The sequence below is a fragment of the Borostomias antarcticus genome (genome assembly GCF_949987555.1).
Source record: "Borostomias antarcticus genome assembly, chromosome: 18".
Lineage (NCBI taxonomy): Eukaryota > Metazoa > Chordata > Actinopteri > Stomiiformes > Stomiidae > Borostomias > Borostomias antarcticus.
In genome coordinates this window covers 14,464,174-14,484,220 of record NC_140251.1, presented here as the reverse complement: position 1 = coordinate 14,484,220, position 20,047 = coordinate 14,464,174, and the positions used below count along the sequence as shown (strand labels likewise).

At 44.0% G+C, this 20,047-nt stretch overlaps 3 protein-coding genes across 3 annotated transcripts; 1 reads left to right on the top strand and 2 right to left on the bottom strand.

The window, feature by feature from the left end:
* Positions 1–753: 753 nt before the first annotated feature.
* Positions 754–8,504, top strand: LOC311320930 (cytosolic carboxypeptidase 2-like; the record flags this gene model as incomplete). The annotated part of the gene is made up of 15 exons (XM_084452796.1): positions 754–901; positions 1,020–1,202; positions 1,308–1,415; positions 1,521–1,671; positions 1,770–2,555; positions 2,677–2,836; positions 3,416–3,542; positions 4,114–4,214; positions 5,284–5,387; positions 5,572–5,635; positions 5,773–5,856; positions 6,351–6,443; positions 6,737–6,790; positions 8,080–8,262; positions 8,445–8,504. 15 exons carry the CDS (start codon positions 754–756, stop codon positions 8,502–8,504), a joined length of 2,406 nt encoding a protein of 801 aa, XP_084308922.1.
* Positions 8,505–10,949: 2,445 nt separating this feature from the next.
* On the bottom strand, positions 10,950–13,503 carry LOC311320929 (galanin receptor 2a; the record flags this gene model as incomplete). Its single annotated transcript, XM_084452795.1, has 2 exons — positions 10,950–11,876; positions 13,483–13,503. 2 exons carry the CDS (start codon positions 13,501–13,503, stop codon positions 10,950–10,952), a joined length of 948 nt encoding a protein of 315 aa, XP_084308921.1.
* Positions 13,504–14,621: 1,118 nt separating this feature from the next.
* On the bottom strand, positions 14,622–15,952 carry LOC311320927 (parathyroid hormone-related protein-like; the record flags this gene model as incomplete). The annotated part of the gene is made up of 2 exons (XM_084452793.1): positions 14,622–15,021; positions 15,846–15,952. The coding sequence occupies 2 exons, from the start codon at positions 15,950–15,952 to the stop codon at positions 14,622–14,624; spliced, it is 507 nt and encodes a 168-aa protein (XP_084308919.1).
* Between the last annotated feature and the right edge of the window lie 4,095 nt (positions 15,953–20,047).

The following is a 20,047-nucleotide window of genomic DNA, read 5'->3' as shown; positions in this document are numbered from 1 at the left end:
CAATTTAGCCAGCTAACTGTCTAATCTGGCCTGTGAATGATTTGGTGCCGTCAGAGATGTATTGGGACGGCTGTGGCTCTGGTGTATGGGTATGAAATGCGCTACAAATAAAGCTTTGATTGATTGATTGATTGATTGATTGATTGATTGATTGATTGATTGATTGATTGGTGGTAGAGCGGTCGTACAATGATCGTAGGGTCAGCGGTTCGAATCCCACCTCCTCCTGTCCACATGTCGAAGTATCCTTGGGCAAGACACTGAACACCAAATTGCTCCCAATGAGCAGGCTGGCACCTTGCATGGCAGCTACCGCCATTGGTGTGTGAATGGGTGTGTAAATGGGTGAATAAGCTTTATAAAAGTGCAGTCCATTTACAGTCTGAGCAGAAAACGGAGGTGTTCTGGGAAATCTGTAATGGAGTGCGTCAGGGACAGAGTCATGTTATTTAAAGCTCAATGAGATCACTTTTTATAGTTCAATATTCACCTTTACTTGCTATTAGTTTATGAATTGGCCTTAGCAAGACCCCAAAAATGGTTTTCGTGACATGAGACTGCATGAGACCCTGTGAATTTATTATTTTAGAATTTCAGTGTACTGGCTAGTACACTGGCGGGAAAACCTGTTGGTATAAGGATAAGGATAATTGACCTAATGTGTTTTCTCTACTCAGTAGGTCAAAACTACCTATAGCCAAAACATGTCTATCCAAATTCCAATCTACAGGGAGCACAGGTGATGTGAATGAGATGAGAGGAGACAAAGTTGGTGGGCTGTTGCGTGGCCCACCCAGCTATTCGTCTTTTGACATCGAAGAAGAGGAGTTGGAGGATGAAGATCAAGTGACAGTACTAGTGAAGGACTTTGATGTGGATGAGTGTTCCCACAAGAATGAAGGTAAGATGGCCACCAACTATGGTTGACAGATTGATTATCACGATTATAAAAGAAGATTTCCAGATACATCTCAGCATTCTAGCCATGTCAGCTGAACACAAGTGTCTTTTCCACACAGATGTGTCTGGTGTGCCTCCGTTACCCAGAACCAACCAGGTAGTTTTTGAGATCCTGTCAGGGAGGGCTGTGCCTCGTCTCAGGGAGCCCCGTCACCTGTATGGTGCCTCTGGTCATGCGTCGCACACCCTGCCACGCTGGCCCCATGAGTGTGAGGTCATCCCTGTGGAAATACATCATATTGGTGAGCCTCTTCAAGCAATGATAATGAAAGCTTTAGGTCTTTGCCACGCTGCAAGAACAGATGTCCCGTAAGGCAAATTTATCTTCATCTTTCATCTGTTTTCAGAGTGGGTACCCCCCTTCCCAGAACCTCTGTGTGCTCAGGTGAACACAGGTGATTGGCTAAGAGCACCAGAGTTGGGGGAAGGCACAGTTGTATACACCACACAAGGAGGTAGCTTCACTCACATCCTGTAACCGTTCTCCCCTGTCACAAATACAACACGCGCTCTGCACATGGCTAGGCCTATTTGTGTTTTATGAATGGCATATCTTGCAGATGAGCAGAGCTGCTTCTCGGGGTCTCGTGTGGGCGGGGGCCACCGGTCGTCTCTGTCCAATGCTGCTGTGTCCCTCACTGGGCCTGAGGACACCACTTTGCTGTTTGAGGGACGGTTTGAAAGTGGCAACCTGCTGAAAGCTGTGAAAGTGTAAGGATCTGCCACAAATCAATTCATCCAGGCTGTTCAGAATCACACTGTAGTTAGTGTTCCCACTGATGTGTTGTATTGATACAATGTTCTTTCAGTGGCGTATTTGATTATGAGCTGTCTCTGAGGACCGACCTCTACACGGAGAAGCACACCCAGTGGTTTTACTTCCAGGTGAAGAACACTCGAGCGGAGGTACGATACCGCTTCACCATCAATAACCTGCTGAAGGGGACGAGCCTCTACGAAGACGGCCAGCTACCCCTGCTCTATTCGGAGGAGAAGGCCAGACTCCAGGGGGTAGGCTGGCACAGGGTGGGCCAGGAGGTGTCCTACTACCGCAACGGCCGCCAGAGCTCAGGACAACCCTGCTACTCTCTCTCCTGGGCCGTCTACTTCCCCTATGACCTGGATACCTGCTATCTGGCGCAGTGCTACCCCTACACCTATTCCAACCTGTGGAACCACTTGTCAGAGATCGAGCGAGACCCCCGGCGCTCACGCTTCTGTAAGGTCCGGACTCTGTGTCGGTCCTTGGCAGGGAACCTAGTCCCGGTGCTGACCGTGACCAACCCATCCAGCAGTGGGGACAAGGAGGGTATGCACAAGCCCGCTGTGGTTCTTACAGCCCGGGTCCACCCCGGAGAGACCAACAGTTCTTGGGTGATGAGGGGCGTCGTCAACTTCCTGCTGGGGGATTCACCCGATGCCGCCCTGCTCAGAGACACCTTTGTGTTCAAGCTGGTGCCCATGCTCAACCCAGACGGCGTCATAGTAGGGAACTACCGCTGCTCCCTGACAGGCAGGGACCTGAACCGCAACTACAGGTCCACCCTGAGAGACTCCTTCCCCACCGTGTGGGCCACACGCACCATGGTCCAGAGGTACAGCTCCCGCAGACTCCATCCCAGAGAGTATAGGTGTGTCATAATTGAGTAGATGCTTTGTTCCCTTTCATTCTGTATTCGTGTATCATATAGTATGTTTGGTTCCTCTGGTATACAGGCTGTGTGAGGAGCGTACGGTGCTTCTGTACTGTGACCTTCACGGACACAGTCGTAAGCAGAACGCCTTCACGTACGGCTGTGAGAACCCCCGTCTGGCAGAGAGACACCCACACGAACGCGTCTTCCCTCTGATGCTCAGCAAAAACTGCCCAGACATGGTATCTCCACCTATTGTTTTTGTTTCCCTCTCCTCACCATCTTTGTTAGTAAGGCTGTGTGTCCACCAACGAGCTGTATGTAGCTGAACAGCGCCAAGCTTACAGCTGCGAAGAGCGCACTAGAGCCGGAGTTAAGAGCTGGCTAGGCTACCGATGTTCTACAGCTACGTTAGCAACGAGTGTCGTGTTTTTGCAGACTGCAGATTAACTAGCCAGGTTAAGATAGCTAGCTAAAGTAAGCTAGTGCTAACGTTCGCTGTCTCTGTGGTTTTGCCAAAAACCGACCGCTGTCATCATCAGAACAGCCTTTTACAGCCTGCGCTCTAGCTCAAAAAAGTTACACTTTTTTCAACTGCCAAAAAAGCCTAGAGCTCACAGCACTATAGCGCTAAAAAGCCCTTGGAACACAGCTCTCGTCTCTATAGCGCCCTAGAGCTCATTACCCATTATAAACAACGAGGAAACAGCGCCAGCTCTAAAATACAGCTTGCCGGTGGACACGCACCCTAACTGTTCTGATCCAAGTCAGAAGTATTATTGCATTTTATTGAACACTCAGTGGGCCACCTGTGTGTTCAGTTCTCATTCCACAGCTGTAAGTTCAAGGTGCATCACAGTAAGGAGGGAACAGGCAGGGTGGCTCTCTGGAGACTTGGTGTCCTCAACAGTTTCACCCTGGAAACCTCCTTCTGTGGCTCCAGCATTGGTAGGTCTTCGAAAACACCACCTTTGCATCTTCACCATGTTTATGAGACTTGCACACAGGTAACAAACATTCATGGAGAGAGGCTGTTATTGTTAATGTCCCAATGATTGTCACACACCCGACCTGAGGGTGGTGGAATTAGTCCTCCGCATTTGACCCATCCCCTGGGGGAGGGTTAGGGTTAGGAGGGTTTGACCCATCCCCTGGGGGAGGGTTAGGGTTAGCAGGGTTTGACCCATCCCCTGGGGGAGGGTTAGGGTTAGGAGGGTTTGACCCATCCCCTGGGGGAGGGTTAGGGTTAGGAGGGTGAGCAGCAGCGCCGCGCTCGGGAATCATTTGGTGATGTAGCCCCCGAATTCCAGCCCTTGATGCTGAGTGTCAAGCAGCGAGGCAATGGGTACCATTTTCTTTATAGTCTTTGGTATGACTCCACCGGGGATCGAACTCCCAACCTCCCAGTCTCAGGGCAGACTCTCTAACCGCAAGGCCACTGAGCTGGTTTCCGTTATGCAATATAAAAGCCTGAGGTTTTACATGTAGAAAGTACAACTTTGTTTTTTGTTGATTTTAGGTAAGAGGAAGGGAACCCACTTCAGCACACAGGACCTGGAGATGTTGGGGGCTCACTTCTGTGACACACTACTGGACTACTGCGACCCGAACAGGACAAAGGTGGGACTGATTGTTGAAATAGGTTACCTCCGCCCCAGCAACGGTGCTGGGTGAGAGATAATGTTTTCAGTTTTTATTGGTTGGTTGGTTGGTTGGTTGGTTGGTTGGTTGGTTGATTGATTGATTGATTGGTTGGTTGGTTGGTTGGTTGTTTGGTTGGTTGGTTGGTTGGTTGGTTGGTTGATTGATTTGTTAGCAGGATTACGCAAAAACGACCAGACCGATTTTCATGAAACTCAGTGGAGGAGTGAAGCACGGGCCAACTTAGAACCCATGAAATTTTGGAGTGGATCTCAATCACAGGGCGGCTCCATAAATTGAAACAAAACTTTGAGAGAAGCCAGCTCCCTGTGTGGGGGCACTAAAGACATGGGGTTTGGACTGGGGTGTGTGGAGGGAGAGCCCGGAGTGACCCAAACCGCCCACCTTTTTTAGCACATTAAAAACAGCGCTCGGAGGCGAGCGAAGGCCAGAGGGTTTATACGAAGCTCCACCCCTGTCACAAACAATCAACGGCCAATAGAGACATACATATGACATATGTGGACAAGACAAGCTTAAAAGCCCCCCCAAAAAACACAGCACAAGCACAAAAAAACAATGGAAAATAAAACAAAAACATCAAGACACAAGGATACAAAACACGTTCAAAACACAAATCAATAAGGAACAAAAAGAAGAGACCAAAAGTAATGGGAAAAGAGGAATACGGAGTTAAAAAAGAAACCCCCCAGCTAGAACTGAGGATAATATAACAGACCACAATTATAAATGGCCCCCTCTTCAACACTTGTCAGTATTAGGTCGTCCCTCAGTTGCTTTGTAAAAGCATTCACCTCAGTGATAACGTTCCAGAGTTTCAGACCTCTAAATGTGATGTTGAATTGATAGCTTGATGTTCGACAGAAAGGTATGTGGAGATGATTATTGTGCCTAGTTGGATATGAATGGAGGTCAGATGAATGTATGAAGAAATTATGAAAGGTGTCTGAACTCTCATTAAATTAGACTCTTTGTTCACATTCAAAGTATCGGACTGAGCTGTCTTAGCAGTCTCTTTGCTTTGCAGTACAGTGTGTGTGTGAGAGAGCTACAGGAGGTCACGAGGCAGGAAGCTGGCCCACCCAGTGACTCTGAGCCAGGAGATGCTTCACTGAGTGACCACGAGGCCAGGTACACCATTCGAAGGAGTACCCACATTGTCCACTATATCACAATGAGTCATTATTGAGTCTTCACTTATAAAGAAATATGCTGTATTGATTACAAAGGAGAAAAAGATGATGCCTCTGAAAGTGCATTTCTACTGGAATACCAATGTTCAGTTAATCACCTTCAGTTGATGCTTGTATTGAAGCACTAGTGGATCAGACAGCTCAGATTCAGACGGGCTTTCTGTCCACCTCCAGGCTTTCAGCAAGGTAACTAACTACTTATGTTCTGAGTGGTCAGAAATATATTACACAGGGACACCAGGGACATTAAAGATATTTCAGTTGTGTCTGTAATTTCATTCGAAGCGACAGGTCAAACTGGCTGCTTTTCCTGTGTGCCTCAGATAACAACCCGTCAGAAGCTAAAGTCCAAAAAGACGAGGAACACGTCTCACTTAATGCGAGTTGAAGAGACGGAGGACAGAGGGGTGAGCACATTCACAGTCCTTCTGACATTCCGTCAACATAATGTCAAAGACATTTCTACAAGTTTAACTGCAATCCATGTATCCATTTACAATACAGGATAATGGTGTCAAAGAGATCATGGAGAAAAGCAGTGGATTAAAGCCTGTAAGTTTGGTACAAGTATATTAACGTTCCCACAATATCACGATATGAACTCGGCATACGTGGATGACAACACACATTCAGAACACACTAAAGTATAAAGTGCCACAATAGGTCTACTACTGTTCAGATTGAGCTATCAGTCCGTCCTAATCACCCAGCCACCGGCAGCCATTAGGACTAGTTAGTGTGACACAGGAGATCCTCTCCACTGGCCCTTCTCCCTTCGCTGTGCTGATGAAAAGGAAAGCATGTCAGGGGAAACGGGAGCTGGCAGATGCACAGCCGCCAGCTGGGAGGGGTAGAGTGGTGTCACCCCCTCCCCTCTCCTTCTCTCTCGTTTGTGTTGCAGCTTAAGGCTCCCCCAGCACCACCCAGGAAAGAGACGCCCAAATGGAGAGACAAGCAAATGCCTGTCCTGGAGCCCAGCCCCCCAGACAAGAAGGTACGGCCCTAGACTCTCTTTAGGGAGGACAGGGGTCTATCTATAGGCTCGACCATGTCATTCATCACCCTACAGTATGACGCCCCTAAGTGTTGTAGAATAGTTCATACCCACATGGCTGTTGTGTGGTATTACCTTAATGTCCTCTCTTTTCTTCCCGTTGTGCATGAAACCCATGGCATTATGTACGAGTATTTCTGTACTAGCCTCTGATGCTTGAATTTCTGTGATTGCAACTTCCTACGATCCTGTTTTATGCACGATCTGTGCATGTATCCATGTGCCCTCCTCAGGTATCTGTCCACTACCTGGTCTTTGATACTGAAAGGGGTGCCGTGTCATCAAAGGTATAACCTCCCTCTACCATTTAGTTATTTCAGCTGACTACCACATGCAATGGTCATAGTAATCACAAGTCCAAACCATAGGTCAGGACTCTTCATCTGAATTGATACAAATCTGGTAGGGGTCAGCATTTTTCACGTCTAAAATCAGGCCTCATGCGTAGTTGCCTCGTGAGAACATGCTGATTTTGCGAGCTCACATTGTTACTCACAAATCAGTCTGGATACTTTCTATAGAGAATCAGTCTGGATACTTTCTATAGAGAATCAGTCTGGATACTTTCTATAGAGAATCAGTCTGGATTCTTTCTATAGAGAATCAGTCTGGATACTTTCTATAGAGAATCAGTCTGGATACTTTCTATAGAGAATCAGTCTGGATACTTTCTATAGAGAAACATTTGAGGCCGAACAGAAAACGATCTGACCAATCAGCGTCGGTTCTGAGGAATCTGAGATACAAACAGTTACTCTGGGCGGGTTTATGACGGCGAGGAGCAGTTGAAGTTGGCGCTGATATGCCATTTCAGATTTTTTCTTTTTTTCTTTTCTTTCAAGTAGTTATGAAATTGCCTACAGTTTTCCAAACATTTTCCAACTGAGAGTTCCCAGATGGTTATGAGAAACAATGGTGACAGTAGGGTTGCAAATTTCAAGGAATTTCATTAATCAATAACTGTTAACCTTAACAAACAATAGTCGATTAATTGATAAGAATGTCCCACGCCAGACTGCGCTTTGCTGTGTTGTTGAAATTTCCCGGCATCCCAATTAGCCTTCACTACATGGCGTGGCGCCCTCATGTGCAGTCAGACCCTTAATCATGATTACATTTCACGCAACTCCCGTTGATAACGTTCGTTCAAAAAGAAAAGTTCTGTTCCATTAACAAGCAGTTAATCGAGTAACCAAATCTTACTCGAGTAAATTCTTATCGGCAATTAATCGTTAGTTAATTAACTGTTCACATCCCTAGGTGACAGTGATGTTTCCACTCCATGATGTCATAATGCTCAGGTGGCTGAGACGAGGGAGCTATACGAATTACCCTGGCTTAGCGTGTGATTGGCTGCTCAATCCACACCATCCGCGCTTGTTGTTTGTGTGGTGTGATGAATTACTTTCCTTTGGTTTGCAGTCTGAATATCTGCAGCTTCTGATGGCAGAGTATGTGAGAAGCAGAATGCAGTTAACCCTCAGACAGATCCTCAATGGTAATGTCACTAGAACTTATACATAGCCATCAACTTTTGATCATTTGCGAGTGTCTCTGACCTGTGTGTTCCTTCCAGGCTGTGACTGGGGGCCTCTTAAATGCCCTCGGAGTACCCGACTGCCCCCTCACTCCTTACTGCGGCCCCCACTGCCCCGCTCACAGCTGCCCCGGGAGTGCCCGTCCAGACCAGGGAGGCTGCCCTGCCTGCCTGAGCTCGCTACAGGCGACAAGACCATGGGGCAGCTGTCCCCAGTCCAATGTAGGCATCACAGTCATGCTTGTCCCCTCTCAAAGCTACTCAATAGCTTGGTTACCACATTGATTTGGGGTCTGAAAACAAGAATATTCACTATCACTACACATCTATGTTTTTATGTATTTTAAGTCAATAGCAGCATTACTGTGTGTTTCTCCTGAATCCCATTTTATAACTCTTCAAAGGGAGAGGCCCCAAATCCTACACCACCCCTGCAGGGCTTCAACTCAGGTGCACAGGGGTAGGCCTAACCCTAACCCACCAACAGGTACTGTAGGAACACAGGGTTAGGGTTAGCCTAACCCTAACCCACCAATACAGTGTTGAATGTAGATCAGTAGATGTTGCATACATACTGAAGCTTAATCAATATATTCAAATGTCACAGCAGCTGTGTGTGTGTGTGTGTGTGTGTGTGTGTTGTGTGTTTAGTCAGGGGAAGTGCAGCACAGCTCAGACCCACAAGTGCAAAATGCCCCCTGTGGCACCGATTAGGGGTGAAGGACGGAGAGACAACAGGATTCAGGAAGACTAAGGATTTAAAGGAGAGCCACTTGGATAATGCCTTTATTCTCAATAAACACCAGATGAACCAATGTAGCATAGTCCAGCCGCACCACCTCACATCATCAAACAGGATGATTAAATATGCCATTTACAAAACACTGCCATTTTGAAGTGGTACAGTATTTGCCGCCGTAGAATAGTTTTAATTCCTAATTAATTACCTCAGGTACACAGTCAACTGTTTATCATCACCTCCTTTGTGACTGTATTATTAGAGTTTTTATATGATCATAGTGTGAGAGGCAGTCCAAACATCTACTCCAGACCAGCATACATTCTCACAACATAGAAATGGATGTTGACCAAGGAAGTCCATGGTGAGTGAACAGTTTGCTGATACACTGCAGGAGGCAAAGCAGGAAACGGTCTGTAGTGACTTTACAAAGAGCTCATTCCATAATTTAATTTGTCTAGTTTGTTGCTCTTTCCAAAGACTGGAACCTTTGTCCCCAGAGTCTGTGAGGGGGTTTGTCCCTGAGGAGTTGGCTGTTGGTAGTAGGTCAGCTGAGATTGAGTGGCTTCTCCGACCCTCATGCCCCTTATTTGCCCACCTGTTGACTGACCCTGGGGATTCCTGTTTCCAAAGGTGAGTGTCCTTTAGTGATGCTTTGATCCTCCTTACACTGTACTAGTTCTAATGCCTGTTGGAGCAATCAGTAATGGGCTATATAATCCCGGTACTTCCTGAAATTAGTCATGCTTCTCTATTTCCTGTCTTACACTATTGGATGAAATGATTATTCAGGAGTGCCTGATCATTGTGCTGCAGTCAGGCACACCTGAATAATCACTTCATCCAATAGTGTAGGAGAGGAAACAGAGAAGCATGTCTAATTTCAGGAAATACTGGAGTTGTGCATATAGCCTGTTGTCCATTTAGTCCATTATATGCCCCCCCCCCGTCCCCCCCCCGAACCCGAGACATAGGTATCGTAAGCATACATAATAATATATATTTATGAGCCAAAGTCACAACTGAATAGTGGTCAGTGGGCGGTTATTCTCTGTGCTTAGAGCAACACCACTATTGACAGAAAACTGCTCAAAAGCACATTGCTAGATTCTGTAGGCTGAGAGGAATACAATGACGTCTACCTCTTGACATTTGGTCGATTTTACTAACCACTAGATTGACCAGAAGACATTCTCATGCAACTGTTTTGAGTGCTAACTTTGTTAGCATAAGTGAATGGAGTAGAACATAGGCAAAAAAAATTAGCATCACGGCTAAGTCTCATCTTAATGATGGCTTGGTTAGCTACTAATGTACAAGATGAACAATAAAACAGTTAGAGTAGAACATAATGTGTTTAGGCAAGTTCCGTCTGAATAATAGCTTGGTTTGGCTAACGTTAGCAAGCAACCAAACTATGGTTGACATGAATGGGTCTATGTGGGCTGACATGAATCACTGCATGCAACAGAAATGTGTGTTGCTTATTACAAAAAGGAAGGTTTATTATCTGTAGCATAATCTTGGAGCCAGCAGCAACTTTTCACTGTGACTATACACCATACATTACATGCAACACATAAAATAAATATTGAATCTATTACATTCCTATGGGACAGCATAGGAATCACTTTACAGTAGGTGTCAGACACTGTATATGTTCATAATGTTTACTTCATTGAAACATATCATCAATTCACACATTCCAATGCATAGTACTATCATAACAGTGTCCTCTTCTTGCGTAACTTTATTCTTGACCTTGTCATTCTGGTGCTGCAAGAATTAAACATAAAATGAAGAAGAAGGAGAGCAAAACCGGAGAATCTAAAAGAAACCGATCTTTGGAGGACCAACATGAAAAGACAGCCGAAAACATACGGTCTGTGAGCTAATATACTGCCTTAACATTAAGATTATATCAAATATTTAATAGAAGTATTAAAAAATATTATATTTGCTTGTTATTCTTTTTGATTTGTGGTTATTTCAGACTATTACAATAACATAAGGATTCATGTTATACAGTATTCATGTCCAAAACCCTTATTCGCACATAAAAAGCAATTGCAGTTCATTCACACATGTACAGAAAAATAAACCTCTCTGCTAACTAAGTAGTTATCTGGCCTTAGTTATGTGGCCCTAGGCGCTTGGAGCTGCCTCTCCTCTAGAAGCTCTCTGTGTTGATGCTGGTGACCTGCGGTTGCACCCTGTTGCGGTTCCAGTTGAAGAGCCAGGCTGCCCCCTGGTGGCGGTAGCGGTAGCGCTTGGACAGCAGCACGTACAGTACAGGGTTAACGCAGGGGTGGAGGTACTGGAGCACGGTGCAGATGAAGTAGAACATGTCCCAGGCCGGGCCGTGGCGGTACAGCCCCAGGTACACACACAGCTCCAGCACGTACCCCGGCAGCCAGCACACCGAGAAGGTCCCTGCTGCCAGGAACACCATGAGGGAGGCGCGCCGCGTGTTCCTAGCGCTGGCCACGGACATCACCGGGCTTTTGTGGAGGAAGACGGCCAGGCGGACGTAGTTGAAGGCGATGACCAGCATGGGGATGAAGTAGTAGAGCACAAACTGGCTGAGGACCACCTGGTAGTGATGCTCGTGGATGGTTGGCAGGCAGAATGTGAAGTTGTCCAGGCCAGGGCTCAGGCTCTCCATGGTGGCAAAGATACGCAGGGGCAGGCTGATGAAGAAGCTCAGGGCCCAGACTAGGATGAACATGAGGACCACCAGGTCCATGGTGGGCGGCCGGTAGGGGTTAGTGATGATCATGGCGCGGGTCATGGACACGGCACACAGGGAGTAGGTGCTGGCGGCCAGAGAGAAGGCCAGGAGGAACTGGTAGACCTTACAGGATGTGTTCCCCAGGGGCCAGGAGTGGCTGACGGCGGAGTGCAGGGTGAAGGGGATGAGCAGCAGGGTGAGGAAGTCGGCCAGAGCCATGCTCAGCAGCAGGATGTCCAGGCGGTTCTTACAGAGGGTGTTGTACTTGGCAAACAGAGAGAAGACCAGTAGGTTGGCACAGAAGCCGATTCCCAGGATCACCCCGCAGGTACAGGCGAAGATGAGCCCATAGGCGTTGGGGACTGCCTGTATCAGGCAACACGCGCACCATTCATATGGGTGATATCATCTCGGTTCAGGGATATACAAAACTAGTGATTTATCAGAACACCACACAAAAAACAAGCAATTAACCAGAAATATGGAGTTACTGTAATGTTAATTCAGGTTTTGTAACCATAAATGTTATTTACGCATCGGTATTTATTATTTGAGTGGTAAGACACACATCCTGCTCAAATCAAAATCAAGTGCTCCGTAGATATTGTCACTGTTGTGATGAACTCACCATAGTGTGCTTATTGAAGTGTCCTCGTGCTCATACTTAGAAGTATCTTCATGCGTACAGTACCAAATTGAGTTCCACTATTATCCTACAAGTGAATCCCGCAGCCATACTGTGATTTAGAGGGTATTTTGTTTTAAAAAGTGAGACTATAGTCTTGTGTGTGATGCCCCTGGCTCTCAAGATTCAAAGGGTAGAGCTTTGATTGCTGCATGTGGAGGAGAGAAAAGCAAACATCACTCAGGCCAAATTGATTCTGCTTCACTGGGTTTAAAGAGAGAGAGGACCCATACACATGTGCCAGATGTAGGGCTTACTGATTATCACATTTACAAAGAAGACATTTTTAAAATATGCATGAGATTCTTCGCATGTGATGGTTAGGTGGGTTCTGTATCCACAAATTATGTTTATGTATTATGTTTATTTGTACATGTTATGTACAAAAGTGACTAGTTTTCATGCTCATCTATGTTAGGCTTCCGAGTTTCTGTATCATTTAAACTGTCTGAAATCACATAGCTGTTCATTTGAAATGCCTCGCTAAATGTACTGAGACTATAAGAAGCAAAACACCAGTGCCTGACCTCAATTGACCTTTTACATTTGTAAGAGATACTTGCGCGTCGGTCAGCTTTTTCATGTTTGTTTCATGTTCAGCATCTTTAACCATATAAATATAAATGGGTGCTCTCCACGGAAAACAACCTTTCCATTGATTGTGTCTCCCTGCTCTGTGAGTTATTAATGCCTCTTGCATTGTTGGATTGATTTCTCTAGTGTGAGCTGCAGTCTTGTGATGGGGGTTTATCTGGCCGGTCCGTAGCATTTATGACTCTGAGCTGCTAATGGCTCACACTGCAGCTCTTAGCACAGGAAGTAGCGAGGCTGATGCATTTGCTCTTCCCTCCATTACCATGTCCATACCGCTCAGTCAGAGGCTGTTAAAAACACCACATGGTTCTCAAGTGTGGACCCTGAAGTGTAGTCACTTGTTTTAGAGAGAGGATGCACTTGTGAGTTCTAGCAAGTAGTAGTACATTGGCTTTTCCTATGTTAAATGCAAGTATTGTTAGCCGCTTTGGATAAAAGCGTCTGCTAAATGACTGTAATGTAATGTGTGACATTAACAATTAACTCATTTTCTCCCGTTTAATGCTGAACAGTCAACAAAAACATTGACACTTTTAGCTAATTTGACCGATGGCACACTTGATACACCAAATAGTATTATAGTATATTTGAATGGGCTGTGTGATGTAATAAGGACAATTACTGGTAATTCATGTCATTAATAGTCACTTCTATTCTCCTTAAAATGTCAGTTGAAGATTGCTAGTTTATCACCTCATGGTTGTTGGTTACCATAGTCCTTATGAAGACTATTCATCCTTGATTAGACATCCAACTTAGTATACAAATGTAGATTTTCAACAGAAACACTGCAGATATTGTATTCAAATGTAACTTTTTAATGATTATTTGGAACCGATGGCGCCCTCAGTGCAAGTGAAGATGAAATGAGTCTAAGCCAGGAATGTCAACATTGGCTTATTCAACTGTTTCTAAATAGACTGTTTTTAAAACAAATGAGAGTGGGTTCGATGGAAGATGTATTAAGTTACAGGCCATTTGGGAAGAAAGAGAAATATATCAAAGAAAAACAAGTACAATCTGCAACCACAAAAGAGAACATTTATAGAAAACAATTAAAGTGCATTATGTTATAAAATATTGAAAGTCAGCAGCACAAGGATACATTCACAAAATAAATACACACTTCAAATGAAATAAATTATGTCAGAACATTTCTAATCATGTAAGTATACAAAATACTGAATACTTACAATAAACGCTAAATTGAGAGACACCAAACAGTAGAATATTGCTCTTCTGTTATTTTGTTAATATCAGTATGTACAAAAATGAATCTTTTCAGAATAATACTTTTAAGTTTTGCATTTACCGCCTTGACTTTCAGCCCACAATGATTTATTCCCTCAACTTTTATACTTTTATGATTATCCCTAATGAATATGGATACACAACAGACCTGGATCGAAATACTATTTGAAATTATTTTTCATATTTAAGCGTTGAGTAGTTTGCCTAGAGTGTCACCTGGATGAGGGACAGGCCATTGATTCTATAATGCTTGACAAGGGCCATCAAGCATGTATGTAATCGACATGACTCCAAATACTATTTCAGTATTTCAACCCAGCTCTGATACAAAACATACCAGTAACATACTATTATAACATACTGTTATGATTACAAAAGTACCTTAAGCTATAGAACTCATATGTATCACATGACATTGTAAGCACAAAATACTGTAGGAAAAAGCAGTTGATTATAGCAATACAATAAAAGGCCCAAGGCCTTCATATTGAATGAGTTGTCAGTCATTCCGAACCTCAGTCAGTGTCTTAGTGCAGCACAACCACAACCCAAAGACCACATGCAGTCTGTAATCCCAGATCTCATGTCCTCTGTGACTCCTGTGTTCCGACCGAACGTGCCCTTCTCCTCCTCTTCTCGCTCTCTCTCCGTCGGCCTGACTTGACCTTCTTTCTCCTCTTGCTGGACACCTTCAGTGGCTGGTCCTTACAGGCCACAGACTTGTTGGTCTCCTGGGGTAGGTTCGCCCCCTCCCTGTCCAGAGGGAACATCAGGGGGAGGTTCTTCGTGCCTCCGGGGGGTTTCTGGTGGAGGGTGCCCCCGCTGAAGGAGTGGCTGTGGGCTTTGTTCTGTGGGGGTGGTGTTCGTTCATCAGCCGTATGCACCTCATCCAATAGCTCCTGGAGCCACAGGCGGCGCTTGAACTCCTGCAGAGAGCGCCCCCTATCGTGCATCAGCTGGGCATGGCTCACAGACCGCCGCCTAGAGCAAGGTTAAAGGATTCAGGAGAGGGTTTTACATTGTTTTCAGAAAGTAGAGAACTGATTGAGGAATTTCTGAATATTAGCACAGTATGAATGTAATATTTATCTTTTTGTTGGTAACTATTTGTGAGGTGGTAATTGTCAAGTGAATCCCACGGTCATGTTCCAATAGGTGGCAGCATAAACAAAGACATCTTGTGAGAGGTGAGGGAGCCAACTATTTTATAATTGTGAAGAGTGCAAGAGAGGAACAGAAAAAGCAACTAATCCGTACACGCAAACACAAGATATGTCAGGATCTATCGGCCTTTCAACTTTTATTTGTGTTTTTTGGACTCCCTGTTTTGTAGATGTGGCACAAATTAATTTGTATATGTGACAAAATGACAAGGAATGATCATCTTCATGCCATTTGACCTATCCATGAATGCACGCTGCCTGTGGTTAACTACATTGTAAATAGTAAAGCCTTACATAACATTTAGCAGAGTGAAAGGAAACTTAAACATTTTTGGTATATTTACTGTCATTATAATATGCAGTACTGTAACTTCAGGATCAGGATATGGGACTTTGACTTTGGAGTGGCAGTTTCATGTTTGTCTGAGTCTTATTCCGTGTATATTGTTATCTTAACCACAATAGTGTATTTCTACTCAGACCACTTAACAGATTTAAAATAATCTGCAGTCCTTTGCATGATCTTGTCAACCTTTTCTTGTAGTGTTTGGTATGCAAATAAGATGACATACTGTATATACTAATGTGCATTGCTACTGTAAAGCTAATTTGTTGGCTGTCCAGTAGGTGTTGGTGACTTACGTTCTGTTACTAAGTGCATCAATAGGCCTGCCATAGAGGGGGGCTGAGGAGCACAGCAAGAACACAGCAAGACCCCACTGATGAAACATGCCTGGGGAGCACAACATTCTGGAAAACACAATATCATTCATTCATTGTATCATTCATATGTACAGGATGCATATAATGTAATGAACTATGCTATACTATCATTATAGAATTGTTTGTTATTTAATGTAAGTACACTCAGTGTCTTGAATATGTTTTAATGGCAACATTTGATCTAGGACCAGAGATGGGAATCTTAAAGCTGCTAATCTGGTAATTTAAACATTACAGCATTGTTATATAGAAATGCAACTACTTTTGGGACCCCAAATATCTAATTCAGTCATCGGTCTCTAGTCCTCTATGTAGTGATAGTACTGAACAATACAGGCAACACAAAACATTGTTCAGAACAAAAATAGGCTGTATCTTCTCAAATACTAAAGGACATTTAATAAAGAAAAGTTGTTGGAAAAAGACTTACATGCAATAGATTCCCAAAATAAGATATCCACAAAAGGTTTGGATCAGTCCACACGTTTGCAAAAGTAGATAACTTCCAAAGAATAAAATCTCTTATTTAGTGCTTACAAAAATTCTGTATGAAATTCATCCGTGCGAGGGTAACCTGGGGAACCCCCCCTTTATCACGATCACTCAGTCACCTTCCTTCCAGTACTGTTACGATATTCAAATAAAATTTTTGAAAAATGTTGAAGAGCAGCAAACTGCAGCTCATTAGCTACTGTTTATGCCAATAGCTCCCTTAGCAAGCTTATGAAGTACTGTACAGTAGCATGATTCCGGCGCTGCTGTGCCTGAAGCAGGGGAGGTGAGAGTGTGTACAGCATGCTGCTGCCTGGTCACAGTGAGCAAACCAGGGGGTTTGTGAGAGCGAGGCATAGAGAGAGAGAGAGAGGAGCTCCTCTTTAGGTGAAGCTGCAGGCACTACCCCTATCCACTCAGTCAAATCCTGACACCCACCCTCATGCTCCACACACACACACACACACACACACACACACACACACTCGCAAACCGACACTGACAAGAAGGTGGTGCCCAAGCATCGATCATGTGTGTGATGTAACAAAGAATAGTACTGTACTGTACTCCTGTGTTTTAAGGGTCAAATAAATCACTTGTCTTGGCCCTGGTACCAGTACCGGTACTATTATCAACCAGAATAAGAATGGAGCGAGTTGAACGCGTGCTGTGATTAGAAGTGGCAGGTGTGTGGTAGCGGGACCATGCAGGTGAAGGACAGGGGGACTAAAGACCCATCTGGGGGGCTGCAGAGAGGCAGCGTGGAGAACCGGCTTCCAATGTAAACAACGGCCTCACCAGCGTCCCCGGGGGAACGTGACCGTAACCTCAGAGAAACCCAACCCACAGTACTGTGCTCTTACTACAGGCCGTTCACCCCCACACCCCCTCCGCCTTAGCTAACCAGGCTGACTGCCTTTAAAAGATCTCTCCTGAATAGGGCTGGGTTTAACAAATCGATTCATCGATTCTGAATCAAATGATTCAGAATCGATTCATGAATCCCAAAATTGATCTTTTATTTAATGAATGAATGAATGAATAAATTAAGGAATGAATAGTTCATTAATTCATTCAATGATTCATTCATTCATTTTTGGAAATCAGTATCAATACCCAGCTCTAGTATTGATGTGTTGCATAACTTGGCAGTCATGTAATTAAGGTTACAGCTAAAAAGAAAACAGGTTTTAGTAACACTAACCAAATCGATATCGAATTGAATCGTGATAATCGATTCTGAACCTTGTGAATCGGAATCGAATCGATTCTTGAAATTCGAATTCATACCCAGCCCTACTCCTGAATTCAGCAGATTGTTTTCCGGGTTGGTGGTTGTGCATTGGGCGAATCAAAAATGAGCTGTTATAGTCTTCCGGACGTTCTGTTGGATAGAAGCAGGGATCTACTGGTAATTATGATGAATAATATCCATTCAAGCGTCCAAGTCCTAGATATAATACGAGCAGTAGCCTACATATAATTACATCATCTCACTGGATTTAAAAACATGCGTCTCTCTTCATGAATTAAACTCGTAAATGAGAGTTTTACGTACCATGACATGGTGTACGTTGGTAAGAGAAACACTGGAGGGTAAACCCAGCATGTGGCAGATGACTTAATAGACGGCTCACTGTTTTTACAGGCAGTCATGATTTAATTCAGCAAGGGGTCCTAAAGTGCCTAAAGGCAGGCTGAATAATGACAGGCCCTGCTCCTGTCCCCAGATGCAGCGTTCTACGGTTCTGCCCGAACTTCGAACACATTCACATTCAGTAGGAAAAAAACAGCTCATTTGATTCCATTTTGTAAAGTCGACTTTACCTGAGAAAAAAAATCCTATTTCCTGGCAGACGGCAGCATACGGATTCAGAGCCAGAAAAGCTGTTTTTGATTCATGCTAAATTGCACTCTCAACACAGAACAACATTCACTGTCCGTTTTTTATCCTTTCTAAACTACACTCTTAACCCACCTCAAAATTCACACATGCAGACAAGAACACGCATACTGTGTCCCTTTCCCCCTCGAGTTCACTCATCCTGTTCCCAAAGCCAGAGGAACACCCTTGTTTTATTGACTAACTTACGAGTTCATCATCCTTATTTTTGAACATGCTCTAATCCAGAAGATGTACACATTCCCTGTCTGGTTTTGGGACGACCTATTGTGTCATAGATCCTGGTTTTCCACTATGCAACTGTTGCCCCTTCTACAGTTCAGTTTCAATTAGTCACACTACTCTAGGCCTTCATTAAGTTCTGCCCCTGTGACTCATTGGTGTGTATGATGGAATTCACTTGTTTCACTCAGTTGTCTGCATCCACAAAGCAGAGTACCCCACCAAATATATAATCCAACACAATACACTGAATATAGACAGAAGAAAATAACTAAGGAGACATTTAGACATACAAGACCACATTTTGTAGCAGGCCTAATCTTGGAGTTGAACATTACTGTGAGTTTATGAAAATGTTAACATGGCATACTACATTAACAGGGCTCACTAAACACTGTACACAGCTTTAACTGTGAAAAACAAAATTAAAAAGTGTACCGTGTGTTTGAGAATGGTCTCTTTATGGTATAGCCAGTGCTTTGATAGTTCTACAGCTGTTAACTTTTGGTTTGTTAGTTTAGAAAACCTTACCATGAAAAATTGGTTTAGCAGTTATACTTTCCCTTTTAATGGTCTCTAAATAGAAGTGAAATATAGACAATTTCTCTTAGTTCATTTGAGGTGTGCTGTACAATGTCTGCTCTACAAATCCTTCACACCTACCAATCTCAACTGACATCCTTGGAATGGGCTGTATTCCCTTGGCCTCCCTCTGTTCTGTCCTAACCCTTTCAACAAGTGCGACGCCTCGTCTATCCAGATATATAGGAAACAGACCTACGGCATTGAAACTGTTGCATACTGCTTTCTATTTTGGATGGTTAGCAGTGTGTTGGTGATTGAAACGGATTCCATGTCCAAAGCCTGTCCCTGCTACAGCAAGCCAACTGGGTCACACAGCTTCCTGACTACTGTAGTTAATCCTGAATGCACCGTTTCAAAGATAAAGCCAACAGTTTTCATATCTAAGTGCCAGATCCCCGAACCAGATAAAGAAAATATACCAGAGTATATATTGCTTAGCCAAATTTTGAATTGAATTCCAAATTTGACATACCTCAATATTAGCATTTCAGTAGAAACAGCAAAAAATCCTGAGTAAGCTTGACTTAAGCATCCAATATTCAGCTAGCGTTTTCAAATATTTATTTTTATTCATACATGATGAATTCATGGAAATCCGTACCATACATGTTTAACCCACGATAGCTCTCAACTTGGCTTGGCAGATGTAAACTATGCTCAATATTTATGCTCTTTCTCTTCCTATTTTTATGAAATCACCCCAAAAAGTATGCAATTGACCAATCACTTTGAAATACAGTGCTGCAATAAGGAAATCAGAATTAATTTGCTATATTTGCTAATTATACTTTTGCATTCAAAACCACATTGCACTGAATGTTATTGGTTTCGACTGTGTGCTAAGACTTAACCTGTTACAATACACAATGGACTGTCTTGGCTAAGATATGGAAGCTGGGTCACTTCTAGTTCCACTCTG